The sequence below is a fragment of the Vigna umbellata genome, chromosome 1 (genome assembly GCF_029865625.1).
Source record: "Vigna umbellata cultivar VRB3 chromosome 1, Vumbellata_1.0, whole genome shotgun sequence".
Lineage (NCBI taxonomy): Eukaryota > Viridiplantae > Streptophyta > Magnoliopsida > Fabales > Fabaceae > Vigna > Vigna umbellata.
This window is the reverse complement of record NC_142165.1, coordinates 89,584,409-89,607,737: the sequence shown is the minus strand read 5'-3', so window position 1 is coordinate 89,607,737 and position 23,329 is coordinate 89,584,409. Positions and strand designations below refer to the sequence as shown.

The window sequence follows — 23,329 nt, the reverse complement described above, 5'->3', positions numbered from 1 at the left end:
TGAGTACTCGTCCTCACGTAGAGGAGGGTAGGTCATGTGTGGGAACGGCAGGAGGTCCTAGTCCTTAGGGTACTTTGGACAGATAGGACTAACCTCGGGTGGCAGCTGATGAGAGTATTCCAGTTACTACATCACCCGGTGCACGAACGTCGTAGCTACACAGATTTCATACAGTCCGGACAGTTAGTCTAGTATTAGGAATTATATGTTACGTATGTTGAATTTGCCTTGTGCGTTTGATTGTTTGCGGTGTATGTTTATACTTGAATTAAATTACATAAGTTTACCCTGCAATTTCCTGTATTGTCTGTTTTGTACGTCCGTTCTTGTCGTTGCAATGATCATCCGTGTGGATGTAAGCAGAAGGAGGCGAACTACTTGAAGAAGTGCTGGAAGAGGAAAATTTGGTAGAAATAGAAGTGAAGACCGAGCAGTAGGAATGTTCGGTTAGTAGATAGTAGTCTTATTGTGAGGTGATCGTTCGATCACCTCCTCTCTTTTGATTTTATCTGACCGTTCGGTAGGAACTTTTGTAAACCGTTCGGTCAGACTCGTACTTATGTATTAAATAATTATTGTCACTCTCTCTGTAAGGTCGTTCGACCGTGAGCGTACGTTCTTAGTGTAAGACTGAACTGAAATATTATTAAATGTAATTATTCGATTATATGGTTTATTGCTGTATTTTTGGGATGTTACAATGACTAATATTTCTATTGAATTAGATGATATTTGATGAGTTTGAATGCATATAAACTTTTATTTTTATATTTTTAGGTTAATTATATTTTTAGTCTTTTGATTTTAATTTTAATCTCTATTTCAAAATTTGTTGTACTTAAGTGTGTATCTTTTCAAAATTCATAGAATCAATTCTCACAACTAATATGGAAAACGATAATCTACATCGTTTGAGACAAGTAACAAATTAATTAATTTAAAACTTAAATTAAATTTCCAATTCTTCTTCTTCTTTCTCAAGCTAGCCACCCATCACGATCTCCATTTCTAGCATAGCCACCCTCCATTCATGACCAACACATAAAACTTTCGTCTCCTCCCTTCCATTTCTCTCATCCACAAATTTGGTTTATTTTAACGAAAATATCCATTACAAAACAAGCATATTTATCTTCTTTCTCAACGAGCTCATAGTCTTTCTTCTCCACACACACACCAAACAGAACAATCACGCTCCAAACCAACCTCCATTCGCCTTATTCCTCCAACTCACGACCCTCACGCATAACAACTCCACTCCAGCCTTCATATCAATCACCCACTAATATCGAAACACAACCATTCATGCACAAAAAACAAAAAACACAGAACAGTCATGCGAGTCGCCCATTCTGAACAGCGATGCGAGCACTGACTCCAATTGGGAACGCGACGAAGTGGTGGTGGCGGCGCTGCGGTGGATGGCGATGGCGAATTGGAAAACCCCAATCGATCACTTTTTAAATTCTCAATTCCACATCACAAATCCTAGAAAATCATTCCAAATGCATCCAAAATCACTCCAAAACCTGGTGCAATCCACGACCAATCATAGAACCCTTTCCGATGTCAAGCACCGCCTTTTCCGCCAATCACACCAATCCTGCTACTTCATCCTCAATGGCAAGCCCCTACTCGACGAAACCCTTCTCTCGAGAATCGTGCCTCTCTCCACCCTCTCCCTACGGTCCCGCCTCCTCGGCGGCGGAGCCACCGACGCCGAGTCCTGCGATTGCTGTGGTGTTCCTAGTCCAGGGCTTGGAAATGAAAGAGAAGAAGAGAAAAGGGAGATCTGAATGGAGAGCTGAAAATGGAGAGAGAAGAAAAAGAATTGAAAATTTATTTTAAATTTTTTAATTAATTAATTTGTCAGGTGTCTCAAAACGAAGAACCGAAAGATAATGTGGATTAGCGTTAATGACTGATTCCATCACGTTTAAAAGGACATGAAGTTAACTAGACCAAATGTTAAAAAAAAAGATTAAAATCAAAATCGTGGAAAAAAATAGTTATCCCTATTTTTAGTATTTTTACTAAAATATAATAAACATAATAATTGTTATCTTTTTTTAATCTTGAAATGATATACTTTTATAAAACACATAATTTGTTTTCATAGGATGCACTCGTCTCTAAGTTAAGAGTTGAATTTTCGTTTAGTATCCGGTTTTAAAAATATAAATTACAAAAATTAATTTGTTAAGAATTAATCGAATTGAGGCTATAGCATCATCATTAGCTGGAATTGAAGGTCCGGGTCACTATTTGTATCAATTAAACAAATTGTTGGAATTTCCAAAGTTATACATTCTCGAAGAGCCGTATATTCTTCTTGTTGATCGACGATTATTACAATATCAGGTAAACCCTTCATATATTTAATGCCGCCAAGATATGTTTCCAATTGAGCTAATTGTCTCTTCAATAGAGCGGCATCTTTTTTTGGAAAACTATGGAATCTCCCCGTCTTTTGTTGCATTCTCAAGTCCCTGAACTTTTGAAGTCGTGTTTTTGTAGTATACCAATTCGTTAGAAGACATTTGATCCCCATTTTACGAAAATTGTGTATCTTAAAGTCATCATCGTTTAACAGCGTTAAAATTGAAAACGTAGACCTGAGTGTGGATGTGAGGTGTGCAAAAAATGTGATCGTGGCAATGAGTTGGGGTAGTTGACGTGGCAGGAAAATGAAAAAATTACGTGTTATGAAAAAATTACATTAGGGAGCTTGCAGCCGCTGTCGTACACACCACGACCACCATCCACAATCGTCAACGTTGCTACCGCAAAACTCACCATCGTCGGAACACCATGAGTTCATTTCACCACCACACATCACTGCCATCAACTCACCGCAGAGAATCACCCAAAGCAAAATCCACAACCTCCATCATTAAATCGCGAAAGCAACCCTCAAATCGCCGCGAGTTCAGAGCGCGAGCCATCATCTTCTCCGCTATAAAACCAGCACAATAGCGCCACCAACAGCCGCAACTACCCCGCCGCGATGCCAATCTCTTCCACCACAGAACGTAATAGCGACTTCTTCATCCAAATCGCGCTCAAAAACCTGCAACCAGATAAATCAATTCGCCCAAATCTGAGCTACATTCAGAATCCGTAAGGCAAATCGCGACGGTGAACCCTAGATTAAAGGTTTATTCGGTGTAATTTCTAGGGTTGAGGATTTGGGATGTTTTAATCGGTGCAAAACCCTAAATAAAGCAGAGACCATAAGATGGACCGATTAAACGATGGGAAGGAGAGATTGATCGGAGGAAAACCTTTTAAACGGAGCAAAGGAAGATTTAAACGGTGGAAGTGGCTAGAATCCGATTTCAATCGGTGAAATGGAATGTAAATGAGATTCTAATCGGGCAGAGATGAAGGAAAGAAGAACTAAGGGAAGAATGAGGTGCAAAGTTGAAATCAATCGGGGGATTAATGACAAACTTGATGGAAGAGACCGTCTTTGGCTTGGATTTGCGATGAAGTCGAGATTTGGTGACGGCGGGAAGAGGAGCAGGCGGGGGCTGAGAGGAAGGTGGAGGAGTTGAAGAAGCGGCAGAGTCGCACTGCCGTAGAGGATGAGTACAAGAGAATGGGGAGTAAGATTAAACTGGACCGTGTTCGTGAATACAAATGAATGAAGATTGATGAATGACGATTGAAGAAGGGTTTTGGGTTTTTTGTGTATGGGTTTCTGAATTTGGAAAAGATGAACTCTGTTGGCAAGAAGAACATATGAGAGAGAAAAAAAATGCTGGCAGAAAGAGTAGAGGAGAGAAAAACAAATTCAATTTCTTCATTTTTAAAACTGATGCTAAAGGAAAATTCATCTCTTAGGAACGAAATAAGCTATTAAGCCTATTAAAAACATAACAAATATTCCATCTAATCCTACACAAAATATGTACTAAATGTTAAAAAATGGTTTGTTTTTCAAATTATTGATTAATTACACAAAAATGGAATATAGTTCTAATAGATATTTAATTTACAGATATTCTTGGAAAATATATAATAGGTTTACATTATTTTGGATTTAACACTGATCTTGAAAAAAAAATAGTAATTTTAAATTGATATCAAACTTATTTATAAACATTTAAATTATTTTTGTTTTAGAAAATATAAATTTGAATTTAAAATTCAATCTAATTATTAAAATTGGATTTATAAAAATCTAAATTAGTTTTTTTTTTAAACATTCGATTTAATCCAATCTATATCCACCTCTATTATGGATAATCTTCTTCAGCAGAGGTAGCAGGAAAGAGAGCATCAGATACAACTCTAGAAGGTCAACAATATTTATTCTTAAGTCCTATGGACATTAACATGTAGCAGCTCCTGTGAAAGTACAATTTTTACAATCCCAAACTGAAGATTTTGAGAGTCTTTATCGTAATTACAACATTTCTGGAGTGGATTGACATATCTACGATAAGCAACCAAATTAGAATCCTCATGAAACAGAGAGGGATGAACACTAAGTCTACATAAATTTGACTTCATCCTAATATAGAGAGAGGAAGAAATATGAACCTTTGAGGTTAATTGCTTCGTCACTCTAAGTTAGTATAATGATATTATTATTTTCTAAAACTGCTACCGTATTCTCGAGCGGCATAATTTACAGACAGAAGAAGCTCTTGACTTTTAGCATTGATAAACTAAGCAAAAGAGAACCTATGACGGCAACCGCTGCAAGTCACTGCATGAGCGTCTCTTAAACTATAGTACTACAATGTGGGCCCCTGTCATTGGCATAAATAATCAAAACTTCCTCCAGCTCAGCCAATTGAAAAGACCATTTTTTTCCTTTTGAAGTCGACCAGGTGTGCTGTGGAGGGAAGAAAAAAGTTCCGTGGTACCACTGCTATGTGGTTATTGTGAGATGATTCCCACTTCAGCAAAGAAAAAGCATGGCGCAGAGAAATTGGGCAATGGTCATCGCGTGTTAAAAACAGGATTACGTTATTGGTTCAAGGATGCAGGAAGAATTTCCAACGAAGAAATGAGAAATCCACGCCTGTCAGCTGCTTTAACCTTGGCAATTTTGGCACAGGAGATTGACAACTGATCATGTTTATATTCAAATTGTTTGATGGGACTACGTGGTTTGTCCTGCCAACAAAAGAAAATTTTAATAACAAACAAATAAAATGACTCGGCAAATATAAAATGGCACAACTGTATTCACCATGAAGCCTGTTCCATTATACAACTGAGTGGGAGATGAAACATCAGGCTGTTGAGAGTTTTTCAAAAATCGATGTTCTAGTAAAACTGCAGCTGCTGGCCGCTCTGCTGGATTCCTTATAAAGCAGCACCTCAAGAAATCTTTACCCTCTGGCGACAATGTTTCAGGAATAGGAGGGGTTTCCTTCATAACCTTAAACAGAGCTGCAGCCTGTATAATTAGAAAAAAAAAATTATTTAACAAGCTAAAAAATAAAGTACCCGTATACATACATCATCTCTGCCAAATCCACAAGCTGAAAACAGAAAAAAGTTGGCTCATGCCTTAGCTCATATTGAGGTTTGCCAAAATAAGTAAAAAGTTGGTGCATATCATCCGTTACCAAACTTCAGAATCCCATATTCTCATATAAAGCGATATAAAACCATCCATCTTTGAATAAGTAGTTTTGGAAACCATTGGGATTCTGTTACCAATGAGAAATCTTATACTAATACTATATCAGTATGGAATTGAAGTAGCCTGAGAATCACAAAGTTGGAAAGAGGCAAAGTAAAATTTTCTTCAGGTGCTTACTCCTTCATATTCACTCCAAGGAGGCTTCCCTGTGAACATTTCAATGATGGTACAACCCAGACTCCAAATATCAATAGCAAAAGCAAGATCAGGGCTGTTATCCTTTTGCATCACAGCCTGCAAAAGCTGAATGAGAAAAGTGTTAATAAGAATTGCACGAGACATTACAGGATAGTGCAGTGTAATAATATATAATATACCTCTGGAGCCATCCAGTACGGACTTCCCCTCAAAGATAGATTAGCTTCGAACCCAGTTAGCTGTGACATAAAGGGATCCCGAGTTATAAACTTAATGAAACACCCCATGAACAGATTCAACAGCACAAAATAAGCACCAGAGCGCCTGAAGATACATATTCAACCAATGAAATTGAAAAACAATACATGAAGCACCTGATTATTATACAATCAAATTCAGAAAAATCTGAATCTGCTTTAAGGGGAGACAAGATTGCTCATCTCAAGCGAGAGAAAGGAATTTTAAAAGCAATAACTTTGAACTTTTTAACATAAGGCCTGTGTTTCTGATGCCAATCTCTTGGGATTTTTCAACAATAAACATATAATCTTATTAAATAGAAGAAATACAAAGATTCTACAGAATTACCGAACCACTCTCAGCATATGAAAAAGAACTGAAACTAGAAAATGTGAATTAAAGGGGAAGGCTTCTAACTCACATGCTTAGCCATCCCAAAATCAGCAAGTTTAACAACTCCAGCGGAGTCAACAAGCAAGTTAGCCCCTTTGATGTCCCTATATGCATACAAGAAAAATATAAGCAAATACAAAAGTGACAAAGGTTCAAATATAAGATAAATTAAAAATTCAAGGAAAAGTCGTTTTCCAACTAGAACAAAGCAATTGCATGTGGATCAATAAAGGTTTTGAATTCAAGTTGGTATGAGTTGTGAATGTACCTATGAATTGTTTTTTTGCTATGTAAATAAGCCAATCCAGATAGAATATGTCGAGTGAAATTCCGAATGACAGATTCTGTTATGGCACCACAATGTTCACGGACGTATTTATTAATTGAACCAGGATGAACATATTCCAGATAAATATAAAACCGGCCCTCAACCTGCAAACGCATACTCCAAAGATGTTATAAGGTTTTAAGGCTGTAACAAAAAAAATGAATAATCTTGAGCGGCTAATTATGAAGTAAGAGATTGTTTACTATTTCACTGCCAAAATACTGCACGATGTTCGAATGCTTTAGCTGGCTAAGAACTTTAATTTCCTGGAGAAAGAGAATAAACTAGTTAGAAGAATAGGGAGGATAGAGAATAAAATATCTTCATACTTAATGAGGGGAGGGTAAAATGTATAGCCAAACCATAAAAACAACAAAGCAACCTCACAAAGTAATTAAGCATAATGGACACTACAACGAAATTTAGGAGTCGTCACTGCAAAATGTATATTGGCCAAGGCTAGGAGAAAACACAGGTAAAATAATAGACCAGTTAATCTGAGCTGGACATCTGTACTGTTCAATGAGAAAAAATTAATTTCAATTACCATTACAAAGTAGTTGCCTTAGTTATTAAAAGTTTCAAGATAATACATTTCAGAAGTAAATTTGCTAAAGCAGAATTGCAAGATGTTATTAATAATGCAGCCACAGTTCCCAGTACTCGTGTAATAAGAGATCCAAAGTGACTAAAATGTGTTCTTATTCAGGATTGGAAAGAGAACTACTATTCCCAAGAAACTGACTGACATTTACCGCACTGACTTCTTTACTAAAATTCCAAAGTTCTAATAAGAGATATGAACCATAACACAATAAAGGAGACAAAACATCACTCTATGCGGTTTGTACATTTTACACAGATCACAAATAGGCAGTGGTAACAAACAAGTAACGACAACCAACCTGCTCTAACTGTTTTATAGACTCAGCAGATTTTGGATCATCAGGAAACATTTCCACTTCCTTCATTGCACATAATGCACCGGTTTCCCTGTCAAGAAACAACATCTCTTTAAGAGATTCAGAAAATAGATAAAAGATCTTAAAATGCACATGAAACATTATATACCTATTGGTTGCAACATAAACACTTCCAAATGTCCCACGCCCAATAAGTTTCCCTTTCTGCCATTGGTTTTTCATTGGCAATGATTCTGATCTAGCATTGGAAAATGTACTAGCTGACGATGGAGAGGGCAGGGGAGCCCCAGGAGGCAGGGGCAAGGGGTGAACACTGACAGGAGGGGCAGTACTTTCACGGCGCACCATTGAGATTTCGAGTGATAACTTGGAATGTAAAGGAGATAGAGGTCCACTCAAGGTTCTGGTGTGTTGCCCGGGACTTCTCCTCTGTGGACTTTGATGGGAGGTGGGAGAGGGAGAAGTTTCTGTGCCCAACACGGATAAATCAAAGAAGGCAGGAGGTAGCAACCCTGTTTCACAGGTAGACATTTCTGGTGCAGACCAGAACTGATTTCCTTTGGGACTCGCATAATAATATGGCACTGATTCACCATTTTTTGTTTTCTGTGGACTCATTATTGAAGGACTTGCAAAGGGAATACTTGAAAAACTGCTCCTACGAGGGATGCTCGCGAAGTTACTATTATTAGTATTACTATTCTCTCGAGCACATTCACAACAACCACACGAATCTTGATGCACCATTCTCGATGACCTAGTTTCAGCCTGTTCCATATTCTTTCTCGTGTCTTGGCCAGCAAAAACACTGTTACAATACAAAATTCGGTCAAATAGGTCAGCAAACTCACCACTGAGAACTCTTCCACAAACGCATGGAGAAGTTGCAGTACAAAACTGCAAATGCATAATCAATTCAGCTTGAATAATTTCTCCAAAAACAAAAATAACAAATGTAAAATGAATTGATCATTTTCATAAATTTAAATCAAGTTATGCACTTAACTTTTACAGAACGTACCTGATCCAACTGCTTTAAAATCGAGGTGCATAAATAGATTTTAACTTGTCAAATAAACTCAGATTCATTTAATTTTTTTTCTCGTAAGCGTTTAAGGAGAACCTTACACAGGCAGTGTCATAAAGTTTCATTTCACAAGTACAAAATATACGCATCTCATAGATTCAGTCCGAAACAACAACAAACGTGCAACATAAAAAATCACGGAACGATCTCAAGCAGTAATAATCGAATTCATTAAGCAATTAATTACCTAACAAAAATTGAAAAGCCACTGATAAAACTAGTTGAAGGAAAGAAAGGACAAGTTAAAAAATCGACCTCCGCATCCGACAGCCGGTGGAGGTGGTGACTGTAGCAGCATCCTTGGGCGAGGGAAGACGACATTCACCGTCTCTGCGGAGAACGGCTGAGGAAGCGGCGAGCTCCGGCAGGGGCAAGGGCTGAGGTGTGCCGGGGGAAGGGAAGGGTGGTGAATCGTCATCGTGCCACCTGGCGTCGTTCTCGCCATGACAGGCGCGTTTCTTGGATGAACTACCGAACAGCCACACCTTCCGGCGGTGGTCGGCGGAGGCGGCTGAGGAAGACGAGGAGGAAGCGGAAGGCGTGAAGGAAAGCGTGGGTAACCAGCGCATGGCTGCGTGAATCTACAGAATCAAAGAAACCTATGACCTCACAATGCGGATCGAAGAGAGGAGATCCTATTGGAAGCGCAATGTAAAGCTTTAACAACAGTCATCGTTCGCTTTAGCACCATAGCGGTTCCAGAAAGAAACGACAACCATAGGCCTTCCACACAAAGTCAATACGTTCCACCTTTTCTTTTTTTCTTTCTTCCTTCCCTCTAACTAAGTCAAGGTCTCTCTCCAATCTCTTTCTCTCTCTCTGTTGCCACAACACAACAGAGAACACGACACAATATAAATAATTCTTTTCCCAAAAAACACTTTTATTTTTTTACCAACAGAAAGACTGTTCTATTTTAGATACGGTAGTTATGTTCGCGCCAGGTAACACAACTCAACGTCTCCCTTAATTAACATAACTATCTTTTCACTTCCATTTCTATCTTCATTTTCACCAAATCATTCTGCATTATTAGTGTATACTTATTTTCTCATCACTCTCTAAATAGAAATAACCTTAACAACTTTCACCAAACTTACTGAATTTTTTATTATACTAATTTTCAATATTATTATTATTTTAATGTGGTTGGGTCTTGACTTGAGGATGTTTGAAGGAGGAATTACGTGAATTTATGGAGTTTGACGTTGGTGAGAATTGAGAAGACTATTGCCAAGTAAAACCATATTTTGTTTATAAAATGAAAAAGTAAAACCGTATTTTGATTCCATTATTGTTGGATCGGATTGTAAGAGAAGGAGTGACGTTGATTTCGAGAGGTTATTTGATCGATGATTGCGCGTTTCTCGATTCTATAGTAATTCGCTTCTAGATAGATTGACATTATATAGAGTTGATTTAATAATTAATTCTTATATTCTCTGTACTCGCTTTGAGTAATTGACTCAACATACAATGTTTAATAAATCAAATCATAAACTCTAATTTAATACACACATTAATTGCATCTGTTATCCAACTGTTTCCACTGTTCTATGTTAGATTTGTTCAGATCCATCCTTTGGAAAATAATTATTTTATTTAGGTTTAATTATTACATGTTGTTGTGATATATTTTCACTGGTCGTATTGACAACTTTTAATTGTGATTAAAAAAATTAAAAAAAGCCTCTAACCACAACTCCATGACCATAATTAAGATGGAAAGTGGGCATAATCTACATTTTTTTCGGTGTTTGACAATATTAATACACGATTCATAACATTAAATTAAATAAACATGACTCTCTTTTCTTCAAATACTTTAAGAACTTATTTTGTGGTTAAAATACGATAACATAAATATGTTATAAAAATAGCTATTGATATTCAATGTCTAAAAATTAGATAATAATATATTGTAATATAATTAATCATAATAAAAATGGTGGTGATGATGATATGGCCATAATGATGATAGTTAGAATGGTAAAAATGATATACCAATATAGAGGATGATAATAATTGTTATGTATAAGAACCTTTATAATTTTTTTAAGTTAAGAAACATTAAACAAAATACGTCAAAGTAGATATAGTAATTGAAAAGGAAAAAAAAATAGAACCTTTTGAATGATTAAAAAGAGTTTATATGTTGTTCGTTAAGTATTATACTTAATTTTAAGTGATTATTTGATTATAAGTTCAAGTATTTTTTTCCCAAGTTTATCGAAGGTGTTTTTTTAATAAATTTATCTATGCTTTCATTGTTGACTAAAAGTTATAATGCATTGCTTTTAAGCATTATTGGGGCACCACGTAAGCCAAAATGGTCAAAACAACATGATTGCTACAAGAACAACATTCCACAAAAGTTATTGAAAGATTTTGATAATTGAAGCAGTAGAAAGTAGAGGATTGGTTGAAGTAGTGATCTGAATTGGTCAAAGGTCACCCAACTTGACCAATACCCTTCTTCTATCCTCAATTTCACGAACCTTATCTCCACCTTTTCATGCTTCTGCCTTTCGGTATTTCGATTCATTCAGGGAAAATAATCAAACAGAGAAACATAAATTGAAAAGGACACTGCTAAAAAAATATGGTTTTAATAGTAATAGATACTAATCTTTATCATAGATCACAATCAAGATATATTGAAAAAAAATTCCATTTTATAAAGAATATTGTAAAAGGAACAGGATCAGACAGATGAAAAAGGGAAAAGAGCATTTTCCACGTTTGGTATATATGAATTAAAAAGGGAAGAGCAGATTAGAACTGAGTCCACAAAATTGCATTCTATCCGTATCGGTAAACAATGTCTGAGAAGAGGTTGATTATAAAAATTAACAGACTAAACTATTTTTAATTTTTTTTATATTTTAACTTTTTATTAAGATATCTTTATCATTTTATGTATATTTTTTTCTTCTTCATATTATATATGATTTTAAACAGATTTCCAAAGAAAACATAATTATTATGGGAAGGATAAATAGAACACATGCATAATATACCTTTCTTTGTTTGAACGAGTGCATTAGAAGAAAACTTTTCAAAGTGGTTATATGTTACTATTAACCTATATGAAAAAGAGAAGAAAGTTTTTAATACAAGAAAAAGAACATTTTTATTTATTTAATTTTTTTATTTGACATTGTATATATTTTTTTTCACACAACCAAAGAAGAAAAATTTTAGCTTTCTTTTCTTTGATTTTTCTTAAAAAATATTATTCCAATGAACAGTTTGTTTTTTGGTCATACTGTAAAGAATCAATATTCTCTAAAATGGAATAGTCAGAGAACAAAAATAGAAATAAAAAAAAAGTAGAGGAATAATGATAATAGTGATTATTGAAAATGATAATTTTCATCTGCAAATATAAAATCTGCAAACTACTTAAAAAAGTTTAAAAAAATATTTTATTACCGACTTACTTTCTATTTCATTGTTGTTCTTTTCTCTTTCTTTCATAAACTGAACCTATCTTCAAAGACTTTGTCAAATTTATTTTGTTGGTTCCTATCTAAGACTAGTTTGACATCAGCTGCATACTGACCGGAAGAATTTCAACTACATACTATAAGTGAAAAGGAAAGACTAAACGAAAGTTATAATAAGTCAAGAAAAAGAAAGTTGAATCCTCAAACAACAGAAAAAGAGACAACGTCAGAATCTAACGAGACCAATTCTCATGCAGACCGAATATTATCTTTTGAGATTATTAACACAATTATTAATAATAAGAGAAATTCAGAGAATCTATGCTTGTGCTTCCGATATACCATTCACCGAGACATGCCACTTGCAAAACGGTGCTTACAGACGCGTGCTTAAATTACTATATCCCAGGTCATGTTCAAGAACTTCAATATCAAACTCTTACGACCAGGAAACCAACAATCCATTAGAAATAAACAGTCACTATATTGAAACGTCAGTTTCGTCCAACATACAAAATAGTTCTAATATCTGGTGCTTGTACTCGTTAATGCTAGAAAACATCACCAAACTGATATGTTAGCTCTGCTTATTTGGAAATCGCATGTCTTCTCCATTTTTCGAAACGTGCTTGTACTCATCCTCAGTGATCACTCCACAATAGGTTCTCGGTTTCCCAAGCTTGTTGGAACTACTTTACATATGGGCATGTTTTCATTCTTACTGAGAAGCTTCAAGGATGGATGGACCTCAATGTCACGCATGAATATTCTATCTTCAATATCTAGATTGCTCACATCCACAACAATTTTTGAAGGAATGTGCTCAGATGGGCCAAGATATTTTAGACTAGGTCTGATTTTGTTCAAAATTCCTCCTGTAATAGCATAAAAGTGTCAACCATGTTAGCATTATGACATTAGAACCACAACAATTCGTACTGATATTAAATTGGACAAAATTGGCAACCGCCCCTTGCCACCATCCAAAAATAATGATATACAGAGCATTTGGCCTGAACTAAGAAAGTTCATGTCAGAAGTAAGACAGCGGCGTATTTAACAAAACATGGAATGTAAGTCAATTGACCAAACATAACAGCAGTCTTCCCAGGGCATAACGAGCAAAAGTCATCAACTATTGAAAGCTGGAAGGCTGAACACTGATCTTCAATATATACTCACAAAAAGATGTAATGTAATTAATAACATGTTATAGTCACCTATTCTTCCTCCACTTTGTTCCTTGTTTTCTAAAGTGGAATTAATTTTCAGGAAATAATGACCATTCAAAGAAGAAACAGTAAATGCAGATGAAACAGTGCAATAGCAATCACGTAACTTCTGGCCTTTTACTTTTCTCAGTCCACAACAGGCAAAACAGGAGAGCATGAGATCAAAAGAAAATACTTAAACATACACATACTTTCAACTACAATGTTCGCAAAGAAAGAAATGCCCAAAACAACAAGCAATAATATATATATATATATATATATATATATATATATATATATATATATTCCCTGTAACTGCAAGAGACTAGAAGCAATGAATCTATCAACAGGATAGTCCCCCAGACAAGAAACATTCCATATATTATAAAAAGTTATAACAAATCATCACCATTGGTTATAGATGTTAGAATAATTAAGCAATGTCAAACCAGTTATGTCTATTTCGCCCCCATTACTTGGTGTTAAATTATTTTAATCTAATATTGGCTCATGTAATTTATAGAATAACTTTAATGCAAAGGTTTCTAATGTGATGATTATAAATGTATTAAAGTTATGGGAATTATTTTAGAGTCATTAAAATCAATTCACTCTCTTCATTAAGGATATTATGGTATTTTAATAAATATTTCAAGAGGACACCTAGGAGTTACATTACAGTTCTTCTGTGAATGAAAGAAAAGGTTATTGAACAATAAAAGGCAAGTAACTTGAAAAAACATCCTATGAGACACATTCTATATCATCAAGAAAGTCGTTAAAGGAAATAAGAAAAGCTAAAATCCATCACCGTCTAAGAGATTTTTTAAAACCCTTCTATCAATATAATTTTGTGAGAATCATAGATTCTAAGATTCCTATGAAGTAGAGTAATTTCATGGATCCATTGTAAATGGTCTCTTTGAAGGTGATGGATATTTTCACTTCTCTTACTAACTTTGACATAGAATGTGTCCCGTAGGATGTTTTCTTCTGTCAAGTTACTTGCCTTTCATTGTTCAAGAACGTAAACTTTTCTCTTATTTATGGAAGAACTGTAATGTAACTTTTACGTGTCCTTTTGAAATATTTATTAAATTACCATAATTCCCATAACTTTAATACATTTATAATATAATAATCATCACATTAGAAAACTTTACATTAAATTTATTCTATAAATTACATGAGCCAATATTACATTAAAATAATCTAACACTTGGAAGCAAGCAAGCCACAAAGTCCTTTGAAATGCTTGTGTTAACAGACATATTGCTTAGCTTTATTTTCCTCTGTTAGTTTAACAGTTAGTTAGTAGTTATTAGCTCTCTGTATCAGATGGTGTGAGCTATGCTTTGTCATCTATACAATGATACTTGTAATTGATCGTTGACAGAAAAGTATTCAACTCTCTCGAGTTTTCACAGCATGGGAGGTTAATTCCTAGAGGCAAGCATTTGAAATGCTTGTGAGGATAATCCAAAAGATTTCCGAGTGTTCTCTTTGTTCAATCTGGTGTAGAGTATGTTTATCATGGACATACAAAAGATCATCCCCGTGTATTTTCCAAATGATATAATCATCAAGGAATCAAAGGTAAAAATTAACATTAAGCTTGAATTTTGGAGACAAACTTTGAAATATAAGGTCTTCGATCAAGTAGGAATTTAACAAAATATATACTTTGCAATTTCTTGTAAGAGATGAGGAATATGACTAGACATATGAAAAAATGATGAAAAAAATTAATGAGGACGATACACATAGGAAACAGGTGGAATGACAAACAAAGAAAGACATCAAGGGTTATTTATGATCATAAAGTACTTATCGACTCAAAGGTAAGTTTTACCATATGACTAAGCATTCAAGTGTGCCACACTATAGCAATTGATAGGCTTTAAAGGACGACATTAGAGAAAGGTGAGAGTAACAAAATTGAGAACACTAAGATTGATCTGTGACCACAATACAAAATAATTTATACAAAAAAAAGTTGGTGAAGCACCGAGTAAGGAAATAATAACAAAAAAATCAGTTATGAGGTTTGGGATTTACAAAAAAGGGCAAAAAGAGGCAACAATCATAAGAGTAGATTACATGATTTTAGGCAGACAAAAGGGAGAGGGAGACAAAACAGACATTGCAAAAATTTGTCAAGGGAGGCTTAAGCTAAATAATATTCCAGAAGGTTTGGATTTTAACCGTGACAAATGAAACTGAATGACCCATCACGCATGTAGCCAACATCACCTAGTTGGATAATAATTTGTTGTTGTATCAATATAAATTCACAATCACATCCAGTTTAATGTTTGGCAATATTTTCTACCTTAATTATTGAGGAAAGGAAAAATAGTTTAATTCAAATACAGGGACAGACAGTGTAAAGGATGCGCTATCATCCAATCATCCGTCACCATGTATACTAAGATTGATGGTTTTTGTAATAACTACTTCAAAAGTCACACATAAAATAACTTCTAATCAGTTCAAATTATTAAAAAAAATTGTACTCAGATGAAAATTAAACTAAAAAACTAAACAGTTCGGTTAAGCCGTAGTCTCTCTGCTAAGCAATCTCCAAATTATGCATACAAAAGATTATTAGTATGGATTATTGATTACTTCAGCTTAGAGAGCTCCACACGAGGGCCATTTCGTCATGTATTGCACATTTCATCACTCATGAACCAAAAGATCATCTAATAAACTACTAAACTACAAGTTCTGCAGCAATAAAATAAAAAGAGTTACCTTTCTGAATACCAGGACAAACATCTTCCCCTTTGAAAATAACAGGCACATCCACTTTCAATTTCATTCCGTCCTCAGCCCAAACAAACACCAAATTCAGAATCTTCCCACTCTCTTCGTCCCTATGAATCTACATAACCAAAAACTGCAACTCAAAACTCAAACCAAATATAAATATCATAAGAGAAAATAAGAAAGAAGAAAACCTTGAGAGGTAAAACGGTTCCCGATTCGACCAAATGAGAAGACCCGGATCCCGCACGGATCTGGAGCGGAAAGCGAGTGGAGCAGAAGGTAGGAGCGTGGACGGAGTCAAGAATGGCCTTAATCTGCTTCTTCTCGACGGTTAGCAAGTACTTCTTCGATTCTGTTCGATTGTCGGGATTTTTCTCCAGAAGGTTCTGGAAGAAAAGGACGGCGGGTATTCGACCTTGCACTCGGTCTCTCGCTGAGACTTTGCTGCCTGTGCACTCCCTTGGGATGGCTTGGATCGTATGATAATGGCTGCACCAGAAAGCAGATGACGAACAACGGCTCGCTGCCATAGTACGGTAGTGGCCGGCGGCGGAACGCCACCATTGCGCCATGATTGTTTTGTCTGTGTCCCTCCCTCCCTACGACTCGTAATGGGGTTTAGCGTACAGGGGTTTTGGGTTTCGGGTCTATTTGGACTTTTTTAATGAGGGGATGATAATTTCTTTCTGCGCTCCATACTTTTCATGTGCACCCTATTGAAATTATCAAAAGACCAAATTACCAATGTTATCCCCTTGTTCTCCACTCAGTCTTCTATAACGTGTTCCTAATTGCAAAATTTGTCATTGTTGTTATTTTTTTTTTATGTAAACATATTTTGATTGTAATCTGTAAGTTAAAAATAATTTTTAAATGGTATAATATGGAAGTTTTTTTTCATCCAAAAAATAATTTTTATATTGTAAATTAAAAACTTATATATTAAGAAGAAAGTGAGAATCTTTAATTTTATGATGTACATAAGAAAAATAAAAATGTCAAAATGAATCATCTCAATTGTTAACTTATTATATTCATTTAAAAATGAGTCCATTTACTTGGAAAATATTTTATAAACATGTTTTATTTTTCTAATTCATTTTATATATTTATTGTTAAACATTCAAAATATATTGCCTATACTTTTTTCCTTTTATAGTAATATAATTATAATCTTCATTTAATATTATTATAAAGATAGTAATTAAAAATTAAAACATCACTACCTAATCAATTGAAAAATATATAAATTAAATATATAAATTATCAAATATTTTTCACTAATATTTGATTATTTAAAAAAACACAATGTTAACTTATATAATAAAAATAATAAATAATTATAATAAAAACATATAAAAATAATAAAAAACAATATAAATGGTTATTGATAAATTATATATTAACTCATTTTTAACTCGACTTGAATTCATTAAATCTATTAATTAGGTGAATCAAATTTAATTTAATCTATAATTAGGTGAATCAAATTTAATTTAATCTATATTTAATTTTTTTTAAGTCAATCTATCTTGAATTTGTGACGAATCAAACAATTTTACGAGTTTCAACTTATTTTAATATCTCTAAGGTATTGAGAAATTTATTTTTCTCCAAATAAACTAATTTTAAATTAAATATGTCCAAATAAATTCATTTCTACTTTAAAGCTAAAACTGGACCGATTAATTATTCACGTATAGAATGTAATTTTCTGGTAACTAAATTCTCAATATGAAATATCATAATCCTTTTTTTCTAAATTTTTAACAAAATTGAAAAAATAAAGAAGGAAAATAAAACTTAGTAATACTGTTATTGAATTCTCAATTGAATTTTATTTAATAATTAAAGTAGAAATGGGTTTATTTAGGTAAAATATCTTAAAGTATCTTGAGAAAATAATTATAGATCGGGAAGTATATTTTACTGATATAAGATTTTTTTTTTCAAAAACCAAACATTTTTAAATGTGGTGAAGTATATTGAAATCATATTTTATTTTTCAATTTACATAAAATAATTATGGTTAACACTAATGTTAGTTTCTTAATTGGGAAAACATGTGCATTAATATAATAAATAAAAAAGAACCATACGTATATTTTCACAGGAGATAAAGTTGCTTGAAATCTTTTGGATCAAACTCCAAGTGAAGCTTATCATAAAAAAATACTTAAAAAATAATTGTCCAAAATATCTTATATAGCTAAAACTGAAAGTTTGAAAAACTCTCAAAAATTAATTTACGGAAGATAAAAATCTTTGCAAAATAGAACACAAATCTTCACTAAATAAAAGTTATTTGTAATATATTATTGAGTAGTACATTTTTTCTTTTAAAATTAGAAAGAGTATGATTAACTGTGTGAATGTCTCGTATTCTTATACTTGAAACTCAAATGCAAATGTAAAATTGCTAAGCAAAAGATCTACCTAGGACAACAAATACATTAACATTTGGATGAAAATTTATTACAATAATATGCGATTAACATCAAGCTTTAAAATGGTGCAAAACATTTCCAACTATTATTGTTTAATTCATAACTATTTGCTAAGTACAACAAGAAACAGTAAGAAATTATTTAAAACACCAAATATCCTTGTAGAATCAAGCGTTAGTAGAAAATATTTCAGAAAATTGATCAAAGTCTAGGAAAAGTGAAATCTTACACATATAATGTGTACGAAGGATCAAAGAGATTGAGACACAATAATTCAGTTTATGCAATTTATTTTGATCTATTTTCATTTCATTACAATAAGTGTATCTCATTTGTTACCTTCGTACACATCATTCATTGATTCATCATCTTACTTCATACAGAGTCTTTGTTTCTTTTTTCACTACAGGGAAAAAAAAGTATCACTAACAGTCAAAATTCATTGAAAATTTAAAAAATTAGTTGCTAATGATTTTTTGAGAGATTACCGATAAATCTAAATTTGTCAGTAATAATGCAGTAAGTAATATTTATCGACAAAATCTTAAATTTGTCAATAATTACTGACAGGAAAATTCATCGATAAAACAAAAAAAATCGTCGATAAGTACAAAACTATTCGTTAGTAATTACCGTAAAAAATCATCGGTATGCTTATGAGCCTGTATGGGGAAGCTATAGGTGATATGATTATGAACCTGTATGGAGAAGTTACAAGTGGTATGTTTATGAGCCTATATGGGGAAGCTATAGGTGGGATGATTATGAACCTGTATGGGGAAGCTACAGGTGGTATGTTTATGAGGCTGTATGGAGAAGGTACAAGTGGTATGATTATGAACATGTATGGGAAGCTACAGGTGGTATGATTATGAACCTGTATGGGGAAGCTACAGGTGGTATGGTTATGAGCCTGTATGGGGAAGCTACAGGTGGTATGGTTAGGTAAAGAAGACAGACCAAGGTCTTTCATGATGATGTTGGGAGACTTTGTGTTTAGAAATGATGTTGATAAGGACGATGTTGATGGCATAGTCATGATATAGTTAATGATGATGTTGATGATGATCATGGTGTATAAATGATTATGTTAGTAGGACAACATTGTAGATGATTGATTTGTTATTAAGTTGTGTTTGTTTTCTATGTACAAATTTTATTATTATTGATTTTGCTATGGTAGCTTACCTATATTTGTTTGTGTTTATAGTTGTATATGTCTTGCGATGATCGTATAACTTTTGGTTATACGGGAGTAGATGTTGCAGATGCTCCAGATGCATGATTGAGACGCGAGAGTGGGAAAAAGACATGTGTTATTTAAAGCTTTTGTACTATAAATGTTAGAGATAATATAATCGGGTTTATTTTATTTCGTTTTTATTTTACAAATTTCAGTATTATATAAGTGGATTTCCGAGATGGTATTATAATTTTAAAAATTTTAAATTTAACTCGTAATCGGGATGTTACACCACCACTACCACAACCCACCGAAGCAACAAACGCCAACATAACCTGATGCATCCATGAGCATAGCCACAATTGCTATAGAAGAGAGAGAAAGGAATCGTAGAGAAAAAGATGGAGAAGAGAAAAGTGAATCGAGAAAAGGGATTTAGGATAGAATGTCAAAATTTTTACACCGATTATATTATATGACCGGTGTAGAAATTAACAACGTTTATACCTAATATAAGTTTAATAGGTATGGAAAAAGTAATTTTTTACACCTATCTCGAGGATAACCGGTACAAAATACTTATTTATTATTTTTTATTCCTGTTCTTAATAAAATAAGTATAAAAAAATTTATTTTATTTACGATACTGTCACTGTATTAATTTTTATACCTAGTAAATTTCTAACAGGTTTAAAAAATGGGTATAAAAAACATATTTTTCACTAGTGACTGTTTGTTCTAGCAATTCCAAGAACCACCGCAAAACCGCGAGCCACCGCAACCATGACCTCCTCTAATTTACAACATAAATAACTTTTACATCAAATTAATCTTACTTGTAGAAGCTTAAACAAAAACACCATAATTAGATTGAAAATAAGTGTTTGCTAATCCTATGAAAAAAAAACTCACATCGAGTTGATTTAATTTAAGTAATACTAATAATCTATTGATTAAAACTAAGTCCTTGAAAAACACTATCATAAAACAAGTGGAAGCATTTCAAATGTTGATAATTTTGTTTATTTTTATTAGCATAAACAAAATTTACTTGTAAAAATAAAAAATGGTTTAGGTAACTTTCACTCCTAAAAAGTTACATAACTATATCATACTTTTCAAGTCGATTAGTAAAAAATTGATGAAACAAATATATGATGAAAATGGTTAAGTATGTTTTTAGTCCATGAACTTACATGAAAAATTGGAATTCATTTCTCTCTCAAACTTTAATATGTTTTGGTCCTCAAAGAGTAAAAATGAGTGGATATAGTCATTTTAACCTAATAGTGTTAAACTTTTTTATTTATTAAATTGTGTTTCAAGTTGACATTTGAGCAGAAAAGTGTCAAAATGGTACAAACAATTCAAATATCATCCTAAAATGCATTTGACACGTCAAAAAAATTTAATGCAGTTGGATTAGGAGGACTATATCCATTCACTTTTAAAGTTTAAAGAAAAAATGTGTCAAAATTGAAAACATAGATAAATTTCAATTTCATGTACAAGTTTAGACTAAAAACATATTTAATCATAATGAAAAATTTGTAAATTTTCACTATTTTTACCAAGATAAAAAAAAGTCTTTTAAACTTTGATATATTAATTCATGAAAAAAGAAACACTTTCTATGTTGGTTATTTCATAATAACGTACAAATTATATAGATTACTTAATGTCCATTTATATTTCACTCATATCAATGCAACAACTTTTTCATATGGCAAATTTTAGGATACTATTTAATTATACTATTTTGCCCTCTAATTGGTGCAGTTGTTATTGTTAAACTAAGAGCTACCTTAATCCTTTGATTCTCGAAGTTCTTCTCTGTCTTTGTCTTTTGTTATCCGATCGTTCGATTCCTTTACAATGATCAGGCCTCTAGATTACTTGCAAAAGATATTCTCTCACTCAAGTAAGTGTTTAGTTTCAATTAATCTAATAAATGGAAGGGCAAAAACTTTACCTACATTTTTCTATTTATATGAGTTCTTACTTTTTGGAAGGCCTAATCATAATTCAATGATATTGTAATCTTGTTTACGAGTATAACTCAAGGGTTACATTTTTGACCTTGTTTTCTCTTTGACTTTTGAACACTGTGTTTAAGACCAATAACATCTTTAATTTGGTGAGAATATGTTTTGTCTTTTTGCACTACAAAAATTTTTGAAATTATCAATGAAATTTTATCAACGAAATTAAATTTGTTGATAAATTTTAATTTTGGCATTTTTTGAATTTTTAATGATCAATGGATTTCATCGACAGATTGACTATTAACGAACCTTTCCGTCGATAATACATATTTTATTTACCAATGAACTTTTTCATTGATAAATCCGCTAGTAATGCATATTTCATTTATTGATGAATTTTTCGTCGACAAAATATGTAAGTAATTATAAATATTATAATTCATCGATAATTTAAAATGTTTATTACTGATGGATACATTTGTCGATAAAAGGAGCAATAATTTTCCTGCTCAAATAATTTTCCCCCGCTCATGGTGGTTTGTGTTGGAGGTGCGCAACTTCTATTTCTTCCATGGTGAGGTGTCACAACTCATGATGTTGGATCCGTGACGATGGCTCAAGTGTTGGATTTGCGATAGTGGCTCAGGCGGAACATGTGGTGATGGTGCATTGCTAAAGGAGTCGTAGAGGTTCTCGACAATGCCAATGGTGGTTTGGGACAGTGTTGTACAACTATCTCTCTCTTTTCCTTTAGTGATGACGACATTTAGGTGCTACTCTAACTGGTTTTTTGACGTCGTTCTTATGGATCACGAGGAACTCATATTTTCACGTGTTATAAAGGTGATTTGGTTTACAATGGTGCGACTGTTGCTGCGATGGTGGAGGATGCACTCGTGATATTAGTTTGTCATTGTCGAGAGGTGAGAAGAGGGAAGAATACCGTCTCGAACAATTGAGTTTGCCCCTTGGGTTCCCCACTAATGAAGAACTTTTGGTTGAATACCTTTTTGTAAGGTAAGGTTGTGTTTGGAGAAAAATGGATAGAAAGTACCCGAATGGTTCACTGTCAAATAGAATTTTTCATTATAAAAAAAACGAAACCCTAAAAGACAGGAAAAGGAGAAAGGAGAAATAAGATTAACCAAATCAATATCATTTTTCGAAAAATTTATCGTCGAATTTTTTCTTTGATAATTACTGATAAATTTATGGACATAATTTTTTCTCCGTTTTTATTGAAAAATATGAAATTTTGTCGATAAATGTTACTTAGTGCAGTATTATTGACAAATTTTGATCTATCAAAAATTTGTGTAAAAAATGTCGTTTTTGACAATTTATTTTACGTTTTTAATTAATAAATTTTGACTATTTATAATATATATTTTTTTTTGTGGTGTTAAGGTCTAGGAATTCTGGATTGTATCCTCGAATCGAGGGGTAGAATGTACACTGACCCTTGAGCCCAAGTATCGGAAAAGTATTCGTACGAGGGTTTGTAA

The 23,329-nt window shown here is 33.3% G+C and overlaps 2 protein-coding genes across 2 annotated transcripts; both read right to left on the bottom strand.

Moving 5' to 3' along the window:
* Nucleotides 1-4,289: 4,289 nt before the first annotated feature.
* On the bottom strand, nt 4,290-9,607 carry LOC124826580 (mitogen-activated protein kinase kinase kinase 5-like). Its single transcript, XM_047299429.2, has 10 exons — nt 9,030-9,607; nt 7,836-8,495; nt 7,670-7,757; nt 6,968-7,030; nt 6,705-6,868; nt 6,465-6,540; nt 5,983-6,042; nt 5,783-5,908; nt 5,207-5,416; nt 4,290-5,130 (listed from the first exon to the last, which is right to left on the bottom strand). The coding sequence occupies exons 1-10, from the start codon at nt 9,341-9,343 to the stop codon at nt 4,981-4,983; spliced, it is 1,911 nt and encodes a 636-aa protein (XP_047155385.2). The 5' UTR covers nt 9,344-9,607; the 3' UTR covers nt 4,290-4,980.
* A 3,080-nt stretch (nt 9,608-12,687) lies between these two features.
* LOC124826581 (Ribosomal protein L25/Gln-tRNA synthetase, anti-codon-binding domain-containing protein) lies at nt 12,688-16,847 on the bottom strand. The gene is made up of 3 exons (XM_047299431.2): nt 16,401-16,847; nt 16,195-16,324; nt 12,688-13,098 (listed from the first exon to the last, which is right to left on the bottom strand). Exons 1-3 carry the CDS (start codon nt 16,779-16,781, stop codon nt 12,872-12,874), a joined length of 738 nt encoding a protein of 245 aa, XP_047155387.2. The 5' UTR covers nt 16,782-16,847; the 3' UTR covers nt 12,688-12,871.
* Between the last annotated feature and the right edge of the window lie 6,482 nt (nt 16,848-23,329).